At 34.4% G+C, this 22,095-nt stretch overlaps 1 protein-coding gene across 1 annotated transcript in view; it reads right to left on the bottom strand.

The window, feature by feature from the left end:
• Positions 1-21,866, bottom strand: part of LOC148949289 (uncharacterized) — a 123,263-nt gene extending 101,397 nt beyond the window's left edge. The window contains exon 1 of the mRNA XM_089092913.1: positions 21,453-21,866. Within this exon, the coding sequence (XP_088949039.1) occupies positions 21,453-21,866 (414 nt within the window). The remainder of the gene's footprint in view (positions 1-21,452) is intronic.
• Positions 21,867-22,095: the final 229 nt, after the last annotated feature.

Raw genomic sequence — 22,095 nt, forward strand, 5'->3', positions numbered from 1 at the left:
TGTTCTTTTCTGGTATTAATCTGCATTGAACATGTATCGTTTGAAGCAATTACACTATATGATGTAAGAAGTTTTGTTTTGCGTCCTTTCCTCATGAGTGTTATTTGATAATTCCCGCGAGTGTTAAGTGACGAATAGAAGGTAATTATTGTTCTAAAATCGTCACCTAGCACGATTTTCGCAAATAAATAACCGTTAAGTCAGTATATTTCAGGGTTTTAAAGTTTTAGAAATCAGTATAAGCTGAAATATAGAACAATATCCAAAAATAATGGACAGTTCTTCAAATGTATGCTCTTCAATGTTTGATTTAAATTCAAATAATATGATCTTTCAGTATGTTTTCCAGCCAAAAATGTATATAATACGATGAGCTGTGTTCCCTTATTTGTAATTCATATTCTTCTAGTAGGAGGATAAAGGCTTGGCTAAAAAATGAATTGTCACTGAAAAACTCACAAATTTAGCTCTTAATATGGCTTTTCAGTGTGTTTTCCAATGAAAATATTCAAAATACAATGAAAATATGTCCCCCCCAGAAATTTTTGAGTTTGGGGGGGAAGGGAGATTTTAAATGACTATTATGTTTGCTTTTTTTTTGTGCACTTTTTGTCTCTAAAATGTGAATTCAGCCCATCTGGGGCTGTGGTAGCTAGTACGCTCCCCCAGAATTTTCTTTTCATTCCAATTGCAAATATTTAAAATGAATTAGTTTTATAGTTTCACATCAACGGTTATCTGTACAAGAAAGTTTTTTGAAGGAAAACACTACCGGCCCTACAAATTACATACCATAATCAAGTTTACTATGCTTGAAAAGTCTAAAGACTAGAAAGAATGTTTGCTGTTCGAATCGAATCAGTACTCAAATCGAATTAAACTGATAAGAGAGGGTCTATTCAAACGGATATTTATGGCATGATTTGAAAAAAAAAGGTAAAACATCAAATTAAAAAATAAGTTTTCAGTTGGAAATAAGAAGCAACACTAAAACTTAAGACGAACAAAAATTATTCTGTATATGAAAGGGGATGCCCCCGCCTCAACCCTCGCTCCACTTTTAGTTGAAAATGTCCTCTTGTGAAAAAAAAGTTTTTGTCACTCTAACAAGTTTATCTCTATACATAACTTTACAGAAAATTTAAGTTTGAACAATTATTCGTTATTATTTCAGCATATCTTTGATTTAGTGTAGTAGATCTTTACTTTTAGTTGAAAAATGTCCTCTTGTGGAAAAAAGTTTTCGTCACTCTAATAAGTTTATCGCTAGACATAACTTTACAGAAAATTTAAGTTTGAACAATTATTCGTTATTATTTCATCATATCTTTGATTTAGTCTAGTAGCTCTTTACTTGTAGTCGAAAATGTCCTCTTGTGGAAAAAAAGTTTTGTCACACTAATAATTTTATCGATAGACATAACTCTACAGAAAATTTAAGTTTGAAAAATTATTCATTATTATTTCAACACATCTGTGATTTAGTCTAGTAGCTCTTTACTTTTAGTTGAAAATATCCTCTTGTGGAAAAAAAAGTTTTTGTCACTCTAATAAGTTTATCACACCCTCGCTCTACTTTTAGTTGAAAATGTCCTCTTGTGAAAAAATTGCTTTTTTTGTGTGCACTTTTTGACTCTAAAATGTGAATTCAGCCCATCTGGGTCTGTGGTAGCTAGTATGCCCCCACAGAATTTGCTTTTTATTCCGATTGCAAATATTTAAAATGAATTAGTCCCTACAAATTACATACCGTAATCAAGTTTATTATGCTTGAAAAGTCTAAAGACTAGAAAGAATGTTTGCTGTTCGAATCGAACCGGTACTCGAATCGAATTAAACTGATAAGAGAGGGTCTATTCAAACTGATATTTATGGCATGATTTGAAAAAAAAAAAATGTAAAACATCAAATTAAAAAATAAGTTTTCAGTTGGAAGTAAGAAGCAACACTAAAACTTAAGACGAACAAAAATTATTCTGTATATGAATGGGGCTGCTCCCCGTCTCAATCCTCGCTCTACTTTTAGTTGAAAATGTCGTCTTGTGAAAAAATTGCTTTTTTTGTGTGCACTTTTTGACTCTAAAATGTGAATTCAGCCCAACTGGGTCTGTGGTAGCTAGTACGCCCCCACAGAATTTGCTTTTTATTCCAATTGCAAATATTTAAAATGAATTAGTCCCTACAAATTACATACCGTAATCAAGTTTATTATGCTTGAAAAGTCTAAAGACTAGAAAGAATGTTTGCTGTTCGAATCGAATCAGTACTCATATCGAATTAAACTGATAAGAGAGGGTCTATTCAAACGGATATTTATGGCATGATTTGAAAAAAAAGGTAAAACATCAAATTAAAAAATAAGTTTTCAGTTGGAACTAAGAAGCAACACTAAAACTTAAGACGAACAAAAATTATTCTGTATATGAATGGGGATGCCCCCGCCTCAACCGTCGCTCTGCTTTTAGTTGAAAATGTCCTCTTGTGAAAAAAAAGTTTTTGTCACTCTATCAAGTTTATCGCTATACATAACTTTACAGACAATTTAAGTTTGAACAATTATTCGTTATTATTTCAGCACATGTTTGATTTAGTCTAGTAGCTCTTTGCTTTAAGCTGAAAAATGTCATCTTGTGAAAAAAAAGTTTTTGTCACTCTAATAAGTTTATCGCGAGACATAACTCTACAGAAAATTTAAGTTTGAAAAATTATTCATTGTTATTTCAACATATCATTGATTTAGAATAGTAGCTCTTTACTTTTAGTTGAAAATTTCCTCTTGTGGAAAAAAAGTTTTTGTCACTAACAAGTTTATTACTAGACATAACTTTAAAGAAAATTTAAGTTTGAACAACTATTCGTTATTATTTCTACTTATCTTTCATCTAGTCTAGTAGCTCTTTACTTTTAGTTGAAAATATCCTCTTGTGGAAAAAAAAGTTTGTGTCACTCTAATAAGTTTATCACACCCTCGCTCAACTTTTAGTTGAAAATGTCCTCATGTGAAAAAATTGTTTTTTTTTGTGTGCACTTTTTTTCTCTAAAATGTGAATTCAGCCTATCTGGGTCCGTGGTAGCTAGTACGCCCCTAGAGAATTTGATTTTTATTCCAATTGCATATATTTAAAATTAATTAGTCCCTACAAATTACATACCGTAATCAAGTTTACTATGCTTGAAAAGTCTAAAGACTAGAAAGAATGTTTGCTGTTCGAATCGAACCAGTACTCAAATAGAATTAAACTGATAAGAGAAGGTCTATTCAAACAGATATTTATGGCATGATTTGAAAAAAAAGGTAAAACATCAAATTAAAAAATAAGTTTTCAGTTGGAAGTAAGAAGCAACACTAAAACTTAAGACGAACTAAAATTATTCTGTATATGAATGGGGCTGCTCCCCGTCTCAATCCTCGCTCTACTTTTAGTTGAAAATGTCGTCTTGTGAAAAAATTGCTTTTTTTTTGTGCACTTTTTGACTCTAAAATGTGAATTCAGTCCCATCTGGGTCTGTGGTAGCTAGTACACCCCCACAGAATTTGCTTTTTATTCCAATTGAAAATATTTAAAATGAATTAGTTTTATAGTTTCACATCAACGGTTAGCTGTACGATAAAGTTTTTTGAAGGAAAACACTACCGGCCCTACAAATTACATACCGTAATCAAGTTTACTATGCTTGAAAAGTCTAAAGACTAGAAAGAATGTTTGCTCTTCGAATCGAACCAGTACTCAAATCGAATTAAACTGATAAGAGAGGGTCTATTCAAACGGATATTTATAGCATGATTTGAAAAAAGGTAAAACATCAAATTAAAAAATAAGTTTTCAGTTGGAAGTAAGAAACAACACTAAAACTTAAGACGAACAAAATTATTCTGTACATGAAAGGGAATGCCCCCGCCTCAACCCTCGCTCTACTTTTAGTTGAAAATGTGCTCTTGTGAAAAAAAGTTTTTGTCACTCTAACAAGTTTATCTCTATACATGACTTTACAGAAAATTTAAGTTTGAACAATTATTCGTTATTATTTCAGCACATCTTTGATTTCGTCTAGTAGCTCTTTACTTTTAGTTGAAAAATGTCGTCTTGTGGAAAAAAAGTTTTTGTCACTCTAATAAGTTTATCACTAGACATAACTCTACAGAAAATTTAAGTTTGAACAATTATTCGTCATTATTTCATCATATCTTTGATTTATTATAGTAGATCTTTACTTGTAGTTGAAAATGTCCTCTTGTGGAAAAAAAAGATTTTGTCATTAATAAGTTTTATAAATATACATAACTTTACAGAAAATTTAAATTTGAAGAATTATTCGTTATTATTTCTACTCATCTTTGAGTTGAAAATGTTCTCTTGTGGAAAAAAAAGTTTTTGTCACTCTAATAAGTTTATCACACCCTCGCTCTACTTTTAGTTGAAAATGTCCTCTTGTGAAAAAATTGCTTTTTTTTGTGTGCACTTTTTGACTCTAAAATGTGAATTCAGCCCATCTGGGTCTGTGGTAGCTAGTACGCCCCCACAGAATTTGCTTTTTATTCCAATTGCAAATATTTAAAATGAATTAGTCCCTACACATTATATACCGTAATCAAGTTTACTGTGCTTGAAAAGTCTAAAGACTAGAAAGAATGTTTGCTGTTCGAATCGAATCAGTACTCAAATCGAATTAAACTGATAAGAGAGGGTCTATTCAAACGGATATTTATGGCATGATTTGAAAAAAAGGGTAAAACATCAAATTAAAAAATAAGTTTTCAGTTGGAAATAAGAAGCAACATTAAAACTTAAGACGAACAAAAATTATTCTGTATATGAATGGGGCTGCCCCCCGCCTCAACCCTCCCTCTACTTTTAGTTGAAAATGTCCTCTTGTGAAAAAAAGTTTTTGTCACTCTAACAAGTTTATCTCTATACATAACTTTACAGAAAATTTAAGTTTGAACAATTATTCGTTATTATTTCAGCACATCTTTGATTTAGTCTAGTAGCTCTTTACTTTTAGTTGAATATGTCCTCTTGTGGAAAAAAAGTTTCTGTCACTCTAACAAGTTTATCACTATACATAATCTTACAGAAAATTTAAGTTTTAACAATTATTCGTTATTATTTCTACACATCTTTGATTTAGTCTAGTAGCTCTTTACTTTTAGTTGAAAATGTCCTCTTGTGGAAAAAAAAGTTTTTGTCACTAACAAGTTTACCACTAGACATAACTTTACAGAAAATTTAAATTTTAACAATTATTCGTCATTATTTCAGCAAATCTTTGATTTGGTCTAGTATCTATTTACTGTTATTTGTAAGATCTAGTATTGTGGAAAAAAAAGTTTTTTGTCACTCTAAAAAGCTTATCGCGATACATAGATTTACAAAAAAATCAAATTTTAATAATTATTATGTATTGTTTCTACACATGCTTGATCTAGTCTAGTAGCTATTTACTTTTATTTGAAAATGACATCTTTTGTAAAAAAAAGTTTTTGTCACTCTAATAAGTTTATCACTAGACATAGGTTTACAGAAAGTAACCTCTTAGTTTAACTGAGGTATTGGACCTTTCATCTATGCCGAACAAAAAATAACTAGTTGAAGTTGTGTTAAAATTCTTCATCAATATATAATCAAAAACATGAAAATTAAAAATGTAAAATGTATATTTCAAAGAAATAATAGCCTTCTTAATAATTTAACATTGATAAACAGTGGAAACTGGATTTCTTTAGTATTGTTTGTGAATTATTAAAAGATGATGACTGACAAAAAACATTTTTGAAACTAAAAAAAACTTTAAAATTTAGTTAATTGTCAAATGATATCGAAGTGTAATTTTCTTCAGAAATTGAAACCCGCTGAAAATTTCCAAGAATCATTCTTCCACAACATTGTTTAAAATTTTAATTTATATTTCGATCATAGTGTTCCCAATCTTTTTTAGGATGTATGGTATGTGTGGGGGCACACTATCGAGGAGGAGGAGAATCTTCTAGCTACATTTGCAGAGATAGAGAGCATCAAGATTACACCTGAGGAGGACGAAGAACTTCTCTCTATATGTAGATCGGAGGATCTCTTGAGGAGTGGGTCTTTGAATCGAATACTTAACCCGAGACTTTAAATGCGTGAAGATTTATTTGTGGAGGAGATACCCTCTCTCATAAATATTGTGCCAATGGAGGAGGATCTCGTAAGGAGTGGGTCCGAGGATTTATTTTCTGAGGAGATACCGTCTCTCATAAATATTATACCAATGAAGGAAGATTAGGTTCAAATAATAGAACTTCCTGAGATAGTATACATTAAAACAGTGATAAATATGGATATTACAAAGGAATAAATATTTGAACATAGATTGTTTGTAAATTTGTTTATTGTTAAAATGCATATACATACAACAATGTCTTTAAATCTTCACTTTAGATTTCTTCTTCTTCTTCGATGTATAGGCAACTGTCGTGAACCACTAATGCCGGTAAATCATTTGGATTCACTGTATATTGATCCTGATTGACTGCAAAGTCAGGGTCACATTTTCTACAGTACAATGTAACTTCACTCTTGTCATATCTCTTTGTATAGTCAATGATACTATTTGCATTCATATTATGAAATTCACGAGTTTCAATCTGTCTATTTGAAGCAGTATCACATACAGTGTTTTCAAATGGTGAATCACATTCGGTAACTGCCAAATAAAAATCACTTGGTTTATAGTCATAGTAGGCAGTGTCGTCACAACGATGACGTAGAAACCAAATTGTCTTGTTACCCCAACAGTTGAATCGTAGACCAGATTCCTCTTCCCAGAATAATTTAAATCCACGACGATACCAATCTCGTAGAATTCACAGACTAATAAAACTATAGCAAAAATCCTTTCCTCATATTCCCTCCGCCGCTAATATGTAAGCAAGTCCTCTGATTGGCTGAGAAGGAAACACGTGATCTAACTGTTTCCTATTTCTGGAAACTCTTAACATTCGCCTCGAGCATGTACATGTCCAAAACAACAACAACATCAAATGCTGTTTCCTATTTCTGGACACCTTGACATTCGCTGAGAGCGTGCACTTGGCCAAAAAAACAACAACGAAAAATACTGTTTCCTATTTCTGGAAACTCATAACATTCGCTGAGAGCGTGCACTTGCCCAAAACAACAACAACATCAAATACTGTTTCCTATTTCTGGACACCTTTACATTTGCCGAGAGCGTGCACTTGGCCAAAACAATAACAACATCAAATGCTGGTTTCTATTTCTGGACACCTTGACATTTGCCTTGAGCATGCCCTTGCAACAATAACAACATCAATAAATCGACCTTGGTAAAAAGAGGTCATTGACCCCATTAACCACGTGTTCTCCCTAGGGACTCTATGCCCATATAGGGTGTTCTGTTCGGACCTTTAGGGTCATCTCTACTGTCCTCATTCACCCAGATCTGTTGCCAACTGTGGCCTTTAGGCGTGGCTGATAAAAAAAATAATTTGATGAACATTAAGTGGCTATATTTGTTTTGGGAAAACAGGGAAGGAGTGATCGGATTGAGCTGAAATTTTGAGGATAAGCTCCCAGGCCCTAGGAAAGCTTATCCTCTTCCTGCCCACTTTCCCCCATGAAGATAAAGTTGAAGGGGGGTGAAATTTTGCATGTTTCTTAGTTTGAGCTTAGGCTGCAAAATGCAATCACTGCCGTCTCTCTGTGACCGCTAGGACCGGAAATCGCTTAACATTGTGGTGGGTCGCCAGTAGAAAGGCCTTATTGACTCCCATTGCTCACCCCTGCTGCCACCTACAACTTTTTTGCACACCATTTATGGGCATAGAGTCCCTAGGGGAAATGGATTTCTGAGAAATTGATTGCGTAATCAAAGTGTGTCAATCACCTAAATTTCCAAAGGTGTTGATGTTATTGTTGTTGTAAGTGCACGCTCTAAGCGAATGTCAAGGTCGAGGTTGTTATCGTTGTTTTAAGTGCACGCTCTCAGCGAATGTCAAGGTCGATGTTGTTGTTGTTGTAAGTGCACGCTCTCAGCGAATGTCAAGGTCAATGTTGTTGTTGTTGTTGTTGTAAGTGGACGCTCTCAGCGAATGTTATGAGTTTCCAGAAATTTGGAACACCTGTGCTGTCGACCTCAATTCCCCTATCGTGAATCAATAATTCCCCTTAGAAACAACAAATTAATTCCCCTTTCTTGACAGATCAATCAACCAATGACATCATCTGTCAGACTTTAAAAATTTTCGCCTAGAAACAATTCTCCAGGAATAGATCCAAGCCATTAATGTCTTTGTCTCGGAAACAACTCTACTGGTCGAACTCCAAGAGATATTAATAACCAAACACCATGGGAACAAGTCTCCAAGAAACATCTTAGCGATGAATTGTTTTAGCGCGGGAATCAGGTTTCTTAGTAATTTCAAATGCGTCAGCGCAGAGATGCCAAAAACAAATGGAATACACTGAAGTTACGAGTAGGGGTTATTTGGGCGAAATCGTTTTAGACAGGTTATGGAATTATTTCGGCGAAACAGTTAGAGACATTTTAAAAGATGATTTAAAAGATGATTTTAGAAGAGGATTTGAGGGTGAAACTCTGTGGTCGTTACACCACACAAGTTCCATTTGAACAGTGTTGTGAGGTCCCCTACCACAACCCCAAAGGGTTCCGATCCCCCCACCCCAACCCCAAAGGAAGCCACCAGTCCTCAAAGGTTCTCCGGATTCCCAAAGGGCCCCCGGTGCCCCAAAGGCTCCTGAGCCACCCTTTTAATACTTTTTTAAGGCTTTATTATATCTTTTCAGAACAAATTATTATTTAATGGAATTATTTCGGCGAAACAGTTAGAGTCATTTTAAAAGATGATTTTTGAAGAGATTTTAGAAGAGGATTTGAGGGTGAAACTCTGTGGTCGTTATAATACACAAGTTCCATTTGAACAGTGTCGTGAGGTCCTCTACCCCAACCCCAAAGGATTCTGATCCCCCCACCCCAACCCCGAAGGAAGCGCCCGGTCCTCAAAGGTCCCCCAAAGCTCCCAAAAGACCACCCGGCCCGCAAGGGTCCCACAGACCCTCAAAGGCTCTCCTCGAGCCCCGTCTTTCGTTGATGTGTGTTGTCTGAAACTTATGATTTGGGATATGTAAATTACTATTTCGGACTTTTCTGAGCTAGATTCCTCAGTCTTTCGTTGGTGTGTGTTGTCTGAAACCTATGATTTGGGATTGTCTGAAACTTCTAGTTTGGGATGAATAGTTTGCTATTTCAGGCTTTTCTGAGCTAAGGTTTCCTAGTATTTCGTAGGTGAATGTTGTCTGAAACTTATGATTTGGGATATGTAAATTACTATTTCGGGCTTTTCTAAGCTAGATTTCCTAGTCTTTCGTTGGTATGTTTTGTCTGAAACCTATGATTTGGGATGGGTAGATTGCTATTTTTGACTTTTCTGAACTGGATTTCTTAGCCATTTATAGGTGTGTGCTGTCTGAAACCTATGATTTGGGATGTTCTTAGTCTTTCGTAGGTGTGTGGTGTCTGAAACCTATGATTTGGGATGTGTGGGTTGCTATTTTTTTACTTTTCTGAGCTGGATTTCATAGCCTTTCGTAGGTGTGTGTGTTGACTGAAACCTATGATTTGGGATGGTTAATTTGCTATTTTTGACTTTTCTGAGCTAGATTTCTTAGCCTTTCATAGGTGTGTGCTTTCAGAAAATTATGATTTGGGAGGTGTAGTTTGCTTTTTGGACTTTTCAGAGCTAGGATTCTTAGTCACTCATAGGTGTTTGTTGTCTGAAACTTCGAGTTTGGGATGAGTAGTTGGCTATTTCAGACTTTTCTGAGCTAAGGTTTCTTAGTATTTCGTAGGTGAATGTTGACTGAAACCTATGATTTGGGATGTGTAGTTTGCTGTTTGGACCTTTCAGAGCTAAATTTCTTAGCCTTTCATAGGTGTGTGCTTTCAGAAAATTATGATTTGGGAGGTGTAGTTTGCTATTTCAGGCTTTTATGAGCTAGGTTTCTTAGCCTTGCGTAGGTGTGTGTTGACTGAAACTTATGATTTGGGATATGTAAATTACTATTTCGGGCTTTTCTAAGCTAGATTTTTTAGTCTTTCGTTGGTGTGTGTTGACTGAAACCAATAGTTTGGGATGAGTGGGTTGCTATTTTTGACTTTTATGAGCTGGATTTATTAGCCTTTCATAGGTGTGTGTTGACTGAAACCTATGATTGGGATGAGTGGTTTGCTATTTTTGTCTTTTCTGAGCTAGATTTCTTTGCCTTTCATAGGTATGTGTTGTCAGAAAATTAAGATTTGGGATGTGTAGTTTGCTTTTTGGACTTTTCAGAGCTATGATTCTTAGTCTCTCATAGGCGTTTGTTGTCTGAAACTTCTAGTTTAGGATGAATAGTTTGCTATTTCAGGCTTTTCTGAGCTAAGGTTTCATAGTATTTCATAGGTGTGTGTTGTCTGAAACTTATGATTTGGGATATGTAAATTACTATTTCGGGCTTTTCTAAGCTAGATTTCTTAGTCTTTCGTAGGTGTGTGTTGTCTGAAACCTATGATTTGGGATGGGTGGATTACTACTTTTGACTTTTCTGAGCTGGATTTCTTAGTCTTTCATAGGTGTTTGTTGTCTGAAACCTAAAGTTTGGGATGACTAGTTTGCTATTTTTGACTTTTCTGAGCTATGTTTCTTAGCCTTTCATAGGTGTGTGCTGTCAGGAAATTGTGATTTGGGGTATGTAAATTGCTATTTCGGGCTTTTCTGAGTTGGATTTCTTAGTCTTTCATAGGTATGTGTTGTCTGAAACCTATGATTTGGGATATGTGGTTTGCTATTTTTTGACTTTTCCGAGCTGGATTTCTTAGCCGTTCATAGGTGAGTGCTGTCTGAAACTTATGATTTGGGATGGTTAATTTGCTATTTCCGGCTTTTATTAGCTAGGTTTCTTAGCCTTTCATAGGTGTGTGTTGTCAGAAAATTATGATTTGGGATGTGTAGTTTGCTATTTGGACTTTTCAGAGCTAGGATTCATAGTCCATCATAGGTGTTTGTTGTCTGAAAACAATAGTTTGGGATGAGTAGTTTGCTATTTCAGGCTTTTCTGAGCTAGATTTCTTAGCAGTTCATAGGTGTGTGCTTTCAGAAAATTATGATTTGGGATATGTAAATTACTATTTCGGGCTTTTCTGAGTTGGATACTTCTAAATTTTTCCGCAGAAGATAGGAAAAGTTATACTATGATTGTGATTATTTTCCATGAAGATAAAAAGTTTCACTTTAATTCTAAATTTTCTTAAATTCAATTCCGACCTTTCTCAAAGATATGAAAAAAATTAAAGTTCTGTTCCAAATATTTTCCCGGAAGAAAAAAAGTTCAACTTCAATTCTGAATTTTTTCAATGAAAATGAAATAAGTTATTGATCAAATCTATTTTCCCAAAATAATATAAAAATTTCCACTTCAGTTTAGATTTTTTTCTCAAAGAGATGAAGAAATTTAAAGTTATGTTCCAAATTTTTCATAGAAGATAGGAAAAGTTATACTTTGATCGTGAATATTCGAGTTCTATTCTGAATTTTACCAAAGAACACAATTCAATTCTAATTTCCCCAATAAAAAATTTAAAGTTCAATTCTAAATTTTTCGGTAGAAGATAGAAAAAGTAATACCATACTTGAGAATATTTTCCCGGAAGATAAAAAGTTCTAGTTCAATTTAAAATTTTCTCAACGAAGTGAAGAAAAGTTCAAGTTCTCTACTTAATTTTACCAAAGAACACAATTCAATTCTAATTTCACCAGAGAAAATCAAAATCTTCCACTTAAGTTCTTTATTTCACAAAGACATAAAGAAATTTAAAGTTCAATTCAAAATTTTTCGGTGGAAGATAGAAAAAGTAATACCACACTTGTGAATATTTTCATGGATGATAAAAAGCTCTAGTTCAATTTAAAATTTTCTCAACGAAGTGAAGGAAAGTTCAAGTTCTCTTCTGAATTTTCTCAATGAAAAAGAAATTAGTCATTGATAATTTCTATTTTTACAAATAATATAAAAATTTTCCACTTTAGTTCAGATCTGGCTCGAAGAGATGAAAAATTTTAAATACTGTTCCAGATTTTTCACTGAAGATAAAAAAGTTCAATTTCTCTTCGGAATTTTACCAAAGAACACAATTCAATTCAAATTTCTCCAGAAATAAAAAAAATCTTCCACTTCAGTTCTTTATTTCACAAAGACATAAAGAAATTTAAAGTTCAATTCTAAATTTTTCGGTGGAAGATAGAAAAAGTAATACCATACTTGTGAATATTTTCCCGGAAGACAAAAAGTTCTAGTTCAATTTACAGTTTCCTCCACGAAGTGAAGAAAAGTTCAAGTTCTCTTCTGAATTTTACCAAAGAACACACTTCAATTCTAATTTCACCAGAGAAAACAAAAATCTTCCACTTAAGTTCTTTATTTCACAAAGACAGACAGAAATTTAAAGTTCAAATCTAATTTTTCGGTGGAAGATAGAAAAAGTACTACCATACTTGTGAATATTTTCACGTAAGATAAAAAGTTCTAGTTTAATTTAAAATTTTCTTAACGAAGTCAAGGAAAGTTCAAGTTCTCTTCTGAACTTTACCAAAGAACACACTTCAATTCTAATTTCTCCAGAGAAAACAAAAATCTTCCACTTCAGTTCTTTATTTCACAAAGACATAAAGAAATTTAAAGTTCATTTCTAAATTTTTCGGTGGGAGATAGAAAAATTAATACCATACTTGTCATTATTTTCACGGAAGATAAAAAGTTATAGTTCAATTTAAAATTTTCTCACATAAGTGAAGAAAAGTTCATGTTCTCTACTGAATTTTACCAATTAACACAATTCAATTCTAATTTGTAAAGGGAAAATAAAAATCTTCCACTTCAGTTCTTTATACCACAAAAGACATACAGAAATTTAAAGTTCAATTCTAAATTTTTCGGTGGAAGATAGAAAAAGTAAAACCATACTTGTGAATATTTTCCTGGATGATAAAAAGTTCTAGTTCAATTTAAAATTTTCTCAACGAAGTGAAGAAAAGTTCAAGTTCTCTTCTGAACTTTACCAAAGAACACACTTCAATTCTAATTTCTCCAGAGAAAATAAAAATCTTCCACTTCAGTTCTAAGTTCCCCAATGAAATAAAGAAATTTAAAGTTCTATTCTAAATTTTTAGATGGAAGATAGAAAAAGTAATACTATGACTGCGATTGTTTTCCATGAAGATCAAAAGTTTTATTTTATTTATAGTTTTTCTTAAATTCAGTTCTGATTTTTCTCAAAGAGATGAAAAATTTATAGTTCTGTTCCAAATTTTTCATAGAAGATAAAAAAAGTTATACATTGATTGTGAATATTCAACATGAAGATAAGGAACTACAATTTAATTCTGAGTTTTCTCGAAGAAGTGCAAATTGTTCAAGTTCTCTTCTGAATTTTCTTAAAGAAGAGAAAAAAGTTAACTCAATTCTGAATTTTACCAATGAAAATGAAAAAACCTTCCACTTCAGTTCTTAATTTCTCAAAAACATAAAAATTTAAAGTCCAGTTCAAAATTTTTCCGTAGAAGATGGGAAAATTTATACTGATATTTTTATTATTTTCTAGCGAAAATAATAAGTTTCACTTTAATTTTGATTTTTATAAGTTAACTTCCGATTTATTGGAAAGAGATGAAAAATTTTAATTTATGTTCCAAATTTGTCATATAAGATAGAAGAAGTTATACATTGATTTTAATATTCGACATGAAGATAAGGAGAGTCACTTTAATTCTGAGTTTTCTCTAAGAAGTGCAAAATGTTCAAGTTCTCTTCTGAATTTTATTAAAGAAGTGAAAAAACTTAGCTCAATTCTGAATTTTACCAATGAAAATGAAAAAAGCTTCCACTTCAGTTCTTAATTCCTCAAAGACATAAAAAATTAAAAGTTCTCTTCTAATTTTTCCAAGAAAATAAAAAGGCTCCACTTCAGTTATGGTTTTTTTCTCAAAGAGATGAAAAATATAAAGTTCTTTTCTAATTTTAAATTAAATTTTAGCTCCTTTGTCTTATGGATTTACCCATCCAATTTTTAAATTAGAAAATGAGTGACTCGTTCTATTATTAAAGACAATCGTTCAAACTCGTTCATCTAACCTTCAAAACAATAGGTTAGGTTAGATATAAATAAATATTAATAGATAAATAGAAACATTTCTACATGTTTAAGTTAGCTTAGGTTAGGTTAACTTATCATGAGTGCTCATGATAAGTTAACCAAACCTTTTCCGGCGAGTATGGTTAGGTTAGGTTAGACTAGATTAAGTTAGGTTAGATTAGGTTAGGTTAGGTTAGCCTATGTACGCTTCACTTAGGTTAGCTTAGGTTAGGTGAGAGACATGCAAAAAGTTAGGTGTATGATTAGGTTAGGTTAAGTTAGATTAGGTTAGGTTAGATTAAGTTAGGTTAGGTTAAGTTAGGTTAGGCTAGGTTAGCCTACGTTCGCGCGCGGACGTAGGCTCACCTAGCCTAACCTAACTTAACCTAACCTAACTTAATCTAACCTAACCTAATCATACACCAAACTTTTTGCATGTCTCTCACCTAACCTAAGCTAACCTAAGTAACCTAAGTAACCTAAGTCCCAAATCATAAGTTTCAGACAGCACTCACCTATGAACGGCTAAGAAATCCAGCTCAGAAAAGTCAAAAAATAGCAAACCACACATCCCAAATCATAGGTTTCAGACAACACACACCTACGAAAGACTAAGAACATCCCAAATCATAGGTTTCAGACAGCACACACCTATGAATGGCTAAGAAATCCAGCTCAGAAAAGTCAAAAATAGCAAAATAAGCTAACCTAAGTAACCTAAGTAACCTAAGTCCCAAATCATAAGTTTCAGACAGCACTCACCTATGAACGGCTAAGAAATCCAGCTCAGAAAAGTAAAAAAATAGCAAACCACACATCCCAAATCATAGGTTTCAGACAACACACACCTACGAAAGACTAAGAACATCCCAAATCATAGGTTTCAGACAGCAAACACCTATGAATGGCTAAGAAATCCAGCTCAGAAAAGTCAAAAATAGCAATCCACCCATCCCAAATCATAGGTTTCAGACAACACACACCAACGAAAGACTAGGAAATCTAGCTTAGAAAAGCCCGAAATAGTAATTTACATATCCCAAATCATAAGTTTCATACAACATTCACCTACGAAATACTAAGAAACCTTAGCTCAGAAAAGCCTGAAATAGCAAACTATTCATCCCAAACTAGAAGTTTCAGACAACAAACACCTATGAGAGACCAAGAATCATAGCTCTGAAAATTCCAAAAAGCAAACTACACATCCCAAATCATAATTTTCTGACAGCACATACCTATGAATGGCTAAGTTTGCCTAACCTAGCTCAGAAAAGTCAAAAATAGCAAACTACTCATCCCAAACTATAGGTTTCAGACAACAAACACCTATGAAAGGCTAAGAAATCCAGCTCAGAAAAGTCATAAATAGCAACCCACACACCCCAAATCATAGGTTTCAGACAACACACACCGACGAAAGACTAAGAAATCTAGCTTAGAAAAGCCCTAAATAGTAATTTACATATCCCAAATCATAGGTTTCAGACAACACATACCTATGAAAGACTAAGAAACCTATCTCATAAAAGCTTGAAATAGCAAACTACTCATCCCAAACTATTGGTTTCAGACAACAAACACCTATGATGGACTAAGAATCCTAGCTCTGAAAAGTCCAAATACCAAACTACACATCCCAAATCATAATTTTCTGACAACACACACCTATAAAAGGCTAAGAAACCTAGCTAATAAAAGCCGGAAATAGCAAATTAACCACCCCAAATCATAAGTTTCAGACAACACTCACCTATGAACGGCTAAGAAATCCAGCTCGGAAAAGTCAAAAAATAGCAACCTACACATCCCAAATCATAGGTTTCAGACAACACATACCTATGAAAGACTAAGAAATCCAACTCAGAAAAGTCCGAAATAGTAATTTACATATCCCAAATCATAAGTTTCAGTCAACACACACCTACGAAAGGCTAAGAAACCTAGCTCATAAAGCCTGAAATAGCAAACTACTCATCCCAAACTATAGGTTTCAGACAACAAACACCTATGAGGGACTAAGAATCATAGCTCTGAAAAGTCCAAATAGCAAACTGTACATCCCAAATCATAATTTTCTGACAACACACACCTATGAAAGGCTGAGAAACCTAGCTAATAAAACCCGGAAATAGCAAATTTACATATCCCAAATCATAAGTTTCAGACAACACACACCTATCAACGGCTCAGAAATCCAGCTCAGAAAAGTCAAAAATTGCAATCCATCCATCCCAAATCATAGGTTTCAGACAACACACACCAACGAAAGACTAAGGAATCTAGCTCAGAAAAGTCCGAAATAGTAATTTACATATCCCAACTCATAAGTTTCAGAAAACACTTATACCTTAACGACGAGGCTCGGGGAGTGCCTTTGAGGGTGGGTGGAACCCATGAGGGGCAGGAGGTCCTTTGGGTGCCGGGGGGTACCTTTGAAGTTGGAGCGGTTCGTGGGGGTGGGTGGGTGGGGAATCGGAACCCTTTTGGGTTCGGGTAGAGGACCTCACGACACTGTTCAAATGGAACATGTGTATTATAACGACCACAGAGTTTCACCATCAAATCCTCTTCTAAAATCTCTTCAAAAATCATCTTTTAAAATGTCTCTAACTGTTTCGCCGAAATAATTCCCTAAAATAATAATTTGTTCTGAAAAGATATAATAAAGCCTTAAAAAGTATTAAAATGGGGGCTCAGGAGCCTTTGGGGCGCCGGGGGCCCTTTGGGAATCCGGAGAACCTTTGAGGACCGGTGGCTTCCTTCGGGGTTGGGGTGGGGGGATCGGAACCCTTTGGGGTTGTGGTAGTGGACCTCACAACACTGTTCAAATGGAACTTGTGTTGTATAAGGACCACAGAGTTTTACTCTCAAATCCTCTTTTAAAATCATATTTTAAATCATCTTTTAAAATGTCTCTAACTGTTTCGCCGAAATAATTCCATAACCTGTCTAAAAATGCTTCGCCCAAATAATTCCTATACGTAGGTTCAGTGTGTTTCTTTTGTTTTTGGCATCTCTGCGCTGACATATTTCAAATTACTAAGGAACCTGATTCCCGCGCTAAAACAATTTATCGCTAAGATGTTTCTTGGAGAATTGTTTCCATGGCGTTTGGTTATTAATATCTCTTGGAGTTCGACCAGTAGAGTTGTTTCCAAGACAAGGACATTAATGACTTGGATCTATTCCTGGAGAATCGTTTCTAGGTGAAAATTTTTAAAGTCTGACAGATGATGTCATTGGTTGATTGATCTGTCAAGAAAGGGGAATTAATTTGTTGTTTCTAAGGGGAATTATTGATTCACGATAGGGGAATTGAGGTCGACAGCACAGGTGTTCCAAATTTCTGGAAACTCATAACATTCGCTGAGAGCGTGCATTTACAACAACAACAACAACATTGACCTTGACATTCGCTGAGAGCGTGCACTTACAACAACAACAACAACATAGACCTTGACATTCGCTGAGAGCTTGCACTTACAACAACAACACCAACATCGACCTTGACATTCGCTTAGAGCGTGCACTTACAACAACAACAACATCAACACCTTTGGAAATTTAGGTCATTGACACAATTTGATTACGCAATCAATTTCTCAGAAATCCATTTCCCCTAGGGACTCTATGCCCATAAATGGTGTGCAAAAAAGTTGTAGGTGGCAGCAGGGGTGAGCAATGGGAGTCAATAAGGCCTTTCTACTGTCGCCTCTTTAAAGAGGCACAAGTGTGCCTCCTTGATAGGCGGTGAAGTAAAAATTTGTGTCCGTTTTAAGTTTCAACCTCGCTCTTTACTGCCCTCGGAAAAACATTGTTTTTTTAATTAATTTAATTAGAACCTGTTTCTTTGACGCTCACTCCTAATGAAATTAAATAAAAAAACAAGTTTTTTCAACTGAAAGTAAGGTGCAACATTGAAACTTAAAACGAACAGAAATTATTACGTATTTGAGGGGGTTCGCTACATCGTCAACACCTCGCTCTGTACGGTAAAGTTCGAATTTTGTTCGAATTCTTTAAGAATGACCGCTGAATCACAACAACCGTAAAATTAGAATAAATAGCTCTTTTGAAAGTGCTGAAAAAACATTAGCGTGATCAGTAAGACTAAACCTGAACTTATATATTTGAAATCAGCATAAAAATTCGATTCTTTTGATGTATCTATTGCCATCAAAATTCCGTTTTTTAGAGTTTCGGTTACTATTGAGCCGGGTCGCTCCTTACTTATAGTTCATTACCACGAACTGTTTGATATTACAAAATATGCTGAAATATAATACTTTAGAAACAAAATTATGGAAACAACAGAAAAAATTTATAGAATGTTTAGTGCACATTCAATGAGGCCTTTTATTGAAAGAGTATAAAGTCATGTTGTGTCCATCGACGCACTGGGTACTTGTTTAGTATCCGGGCAACACGCGAGAAGAACCGCATATAGAATCTCAAAGATCCTAATTAAAAACAGGTTTCCGCTGCCTAGTGAGGTATTTCTTACTCTGTGAAAGATATTTAAACTTTAGTTTCTTGGGGTTAAAGAGGTAAAAAAAGGTACCTAGGTTAGGTTAGGTTACGTATTTAATATATGATATGCTTTACCCCCACCCCCACCCTAATGTTCAAATATATAGCCCAAATTTTTTTCTAAACTATTATATTTTTATCATACTTTATTTATTTCATTAGCATTAACCAAACTTCACTTCTCGCGTTTTGCTCAGATACTAAACAAGTACCACGTACTGTTTTGTTTGGGCAAAGACCCCTTATCCTGGAAAAATCTAATTCCCTCTTCTTCAGTACATCGCAGACTAAATGAATTTCATACACGAAATTTTTAAAGGTTGTTATACTTAATTTCTACTTATATGAAGCTCTTGAGTGTTTGGCGTATAATACACAAGTATCCATATCTATTTCATCACTTCGCGAAAGTTCAGCTTAAAAAAGCGGGCAAAATCGCTATTTCCTTATAGTATCCTAGAATTTGTTCGTTATCTATACCACCATATGATTCTTACGATTTCTGCATAATTGCCAAACACATTAATAATATCTGGCCTCAGAGAGGGGCACAGAATATAATCCTGTACTTATGCATTATAACTAAACCAGTGCTATACACTGTACAAGGAAATCAGACACGAAACCAGACAAACGGGTATTTGCTAGATAAATTGATGGCAAAGTGTGGTTTCTCATTGAGTTTACATTATTTAAACGATTGTTTTTGGGGGTTTAGGGAGGGGGGAGGGAAAGGGACCTAGGTTAGGTTACGTGTTTAATATATGCTATGCTTACCCCCCCCCCCACCGCTAATGTGTAAATATATAGCCCAAAGTTGTTTCTAAAATATTATATATTCATCCTATTTTATTTTTTGTCATTAGCATTAACCAAACTTGACTTCTTTCGTGTAAAGCGCTGGTTTATTTATAATGTATAAGTACCTATAATCCCGGCATATGTTTCAGAAGGGGGAGGGTAAGTAAAAAAAAAGTTTAAAAAGGCAAACTAATTGGATAGAGGAATAATGGTAGGAAAAATACTCTAGATTCCTACCATTAGAACTGCGTCTGAGAATCAGTGCGACAATTGTAAGGCGATAGGGACGCATACCCCCCCCCCTTCCATATTTTTTACCCTATCCCTAGATTTTGAAAAAGCTCTTTTGGGGGAGATTTTCGTTCCTTGTGTTTTCCGGTATTTTGCAAAAAAAAATAAAAATAAAAAAAAGACAAATTTGCCGCCCCCCTCCGATTTTGAAAACACGTTTTACTCCCAACTGAATGTTCGCGAATTGACGCTACTGTAGAGAATCAACCTCGGAAGAATTGGGGTACTCTATTGAAATACAGGACACACGAAAGAAAGACCGCATTGAAATCTCAAAGCCGGTATTGATAAACAGGTTTCCACTGCATAGTGAGATATTGCTCAGTCCGTGACAAAGATTTAAGCTTCAGTTTTTTTGGGGTTTAGGGGGACTAAAAGGTAGCTAGGTTAGGTTAGATTTGGTTACGTATTTATTATATGCTATGCTTTACCCCCCCCCCCTAATAGGCAAATATATGGTCCAAATTTGGGTAAATTTTTCGCAGTTCATATTATTGACTTACGAATAAAGTAGGCCTAAACATACCACTAAAATGCCTTTTTTAATGCTCTTTCCAGATATAATAATCATTTTTGTCGGAAACAAATTTCACTCCCACCCCTATATATACCAATTCAGGATATATATTTACACATTAGGTGAGGGGGGGAGGTAAAGTTTAAACTTACCTCTCATTTACATCAGAAATGAAATTTGGTACTTTCCCATTATATGGGCCTTTACAAGGAAACAAGTCACGAAAAAAACCAACCCCCCCCCCCTAATGTGCAAATATATACCCTGGATTGGTATATAGGGGTGGGGGTAAAATTCATTTCCGACAAAAATGGTTATTATACTTGGAAAGAGTAGCCTATAAAAAAAAGGCATTGAGTAGCATGGGCGCCCATAATTATACTTGGAAAGAGTAGCCTATAAAAAAAAAGGCATTGAGTAGCATGGGCGCCCATAAGCTGAATTCCAGGGGGGGGGGCAAACTTCGTCTAATTGCTACTTTTAATGCTATATAATAGAAATCTCAGAAAAAAAATATAATAATAAGGCAGCATCATTCAGCCAGGGGGGGGGCAAGAGCCCCCCCCTGCCCCCCATATGGGCGCCCATGTTGAGTAGTATGTTTATTTTACTCGTAAGCCAATTATATAAACTTCGAAAAATTTACCCAAATTTGTTCATAAACTAGCCTACTATATTTGGTACTTTTTAATTAGCTTGTACCCACGCGAGAAGTCAAGTTTGGTTAATACTAATAAAATAAAACAAAATATGATGAAAATATAATAGTTTAGAAACAAATGTGGGCTATATATTTGCACATTAGGGGGGGGGGGGGTAAAGCCATAAAAACAATAGTTTAAATATTGTAACCGCAATGACAAACCACGCTTTGTGATTCATTTCTCTATTGACAGATACCCGTTTGACTAGTTTCCTTTAGATTTCCCTATACAGTATATCGCGTGGGTACCAGCTAATAGAAAAGTACCTTATATTTTCATCCTGTTTTGCTTTATTTCATTAGCATTAACCAAACTTCACTTCTCTCATGTGTCCTGTATTATAGAAGAGTACCGAATTAGGCTAAACCTAGATTAGTTTCCTCCACCAAATGATATAAAATACAAAGAAATTAGCAAACCCGGCAGAAATATTTGGCTTTTCCACGAACGAGCAATTTTTCATAAATTTCTTGTGGGAAGCATAAAGCAGAATCTGTGTCCAGTTCATTAATCATCCAATTTTCCCAGGTAATATTGAAACTCCATTCAAAAAAATCTTGAAAATTACTAAAATTATCAAGGCCAGCCAAAAAACAGTCATCATCGTTCAGGCCCTCAATAACTTCTTCTTCTTCAGCAGTAATGAATTGAGATGTCTCATCTGGTTTTTCTTTTTTCAGTTTTTTTACACATCTTTCACTAACGTCACTATCTGAGAATTGTGTATCAGCGTAAATACTTATTTCCATTTCAGATTTTTCATCTTGACAACATATATCACTACAGGAATAAGATTCATCTTCTGAAAACACTGTTTCTGAGTCGTCACTCATTGTGATAGATTCCTTCACAACTATATAAGCCCACGTCTAGGAAGCTAAAATCCAACTGATTTTCTCCCTTAATAACCCCAATAACAAGCGTGGTTGACATTTCATTCAGAGTTCTCACTTTTTTCATTAGGACAAAATAAAACATTTCATTGCAAACTGTCAAACTAGTAAACAAACGCGCGTAAGATGATCTAGATGAGTCATGATTGGTTTCTTCAAGATCATATTA

This window comes from Artemia sp. Qi Xiang Cuo, chromosome 8, assembly GCF_049724085.1.
Source record: "Artemia sp. Qi Xiang Cuo chromosome 8, ASM4972408v1, whole genome shotgun sequence".
In the NCBI taxonomy this organism is placed as follows: domain Eukaryota; kingdom Metazoa; phylum Arthropoda; class Branchiopoda; order Anostraca; family Artemiidae; genus Artemia; species Artemia sp. Qi Xiang Cuo.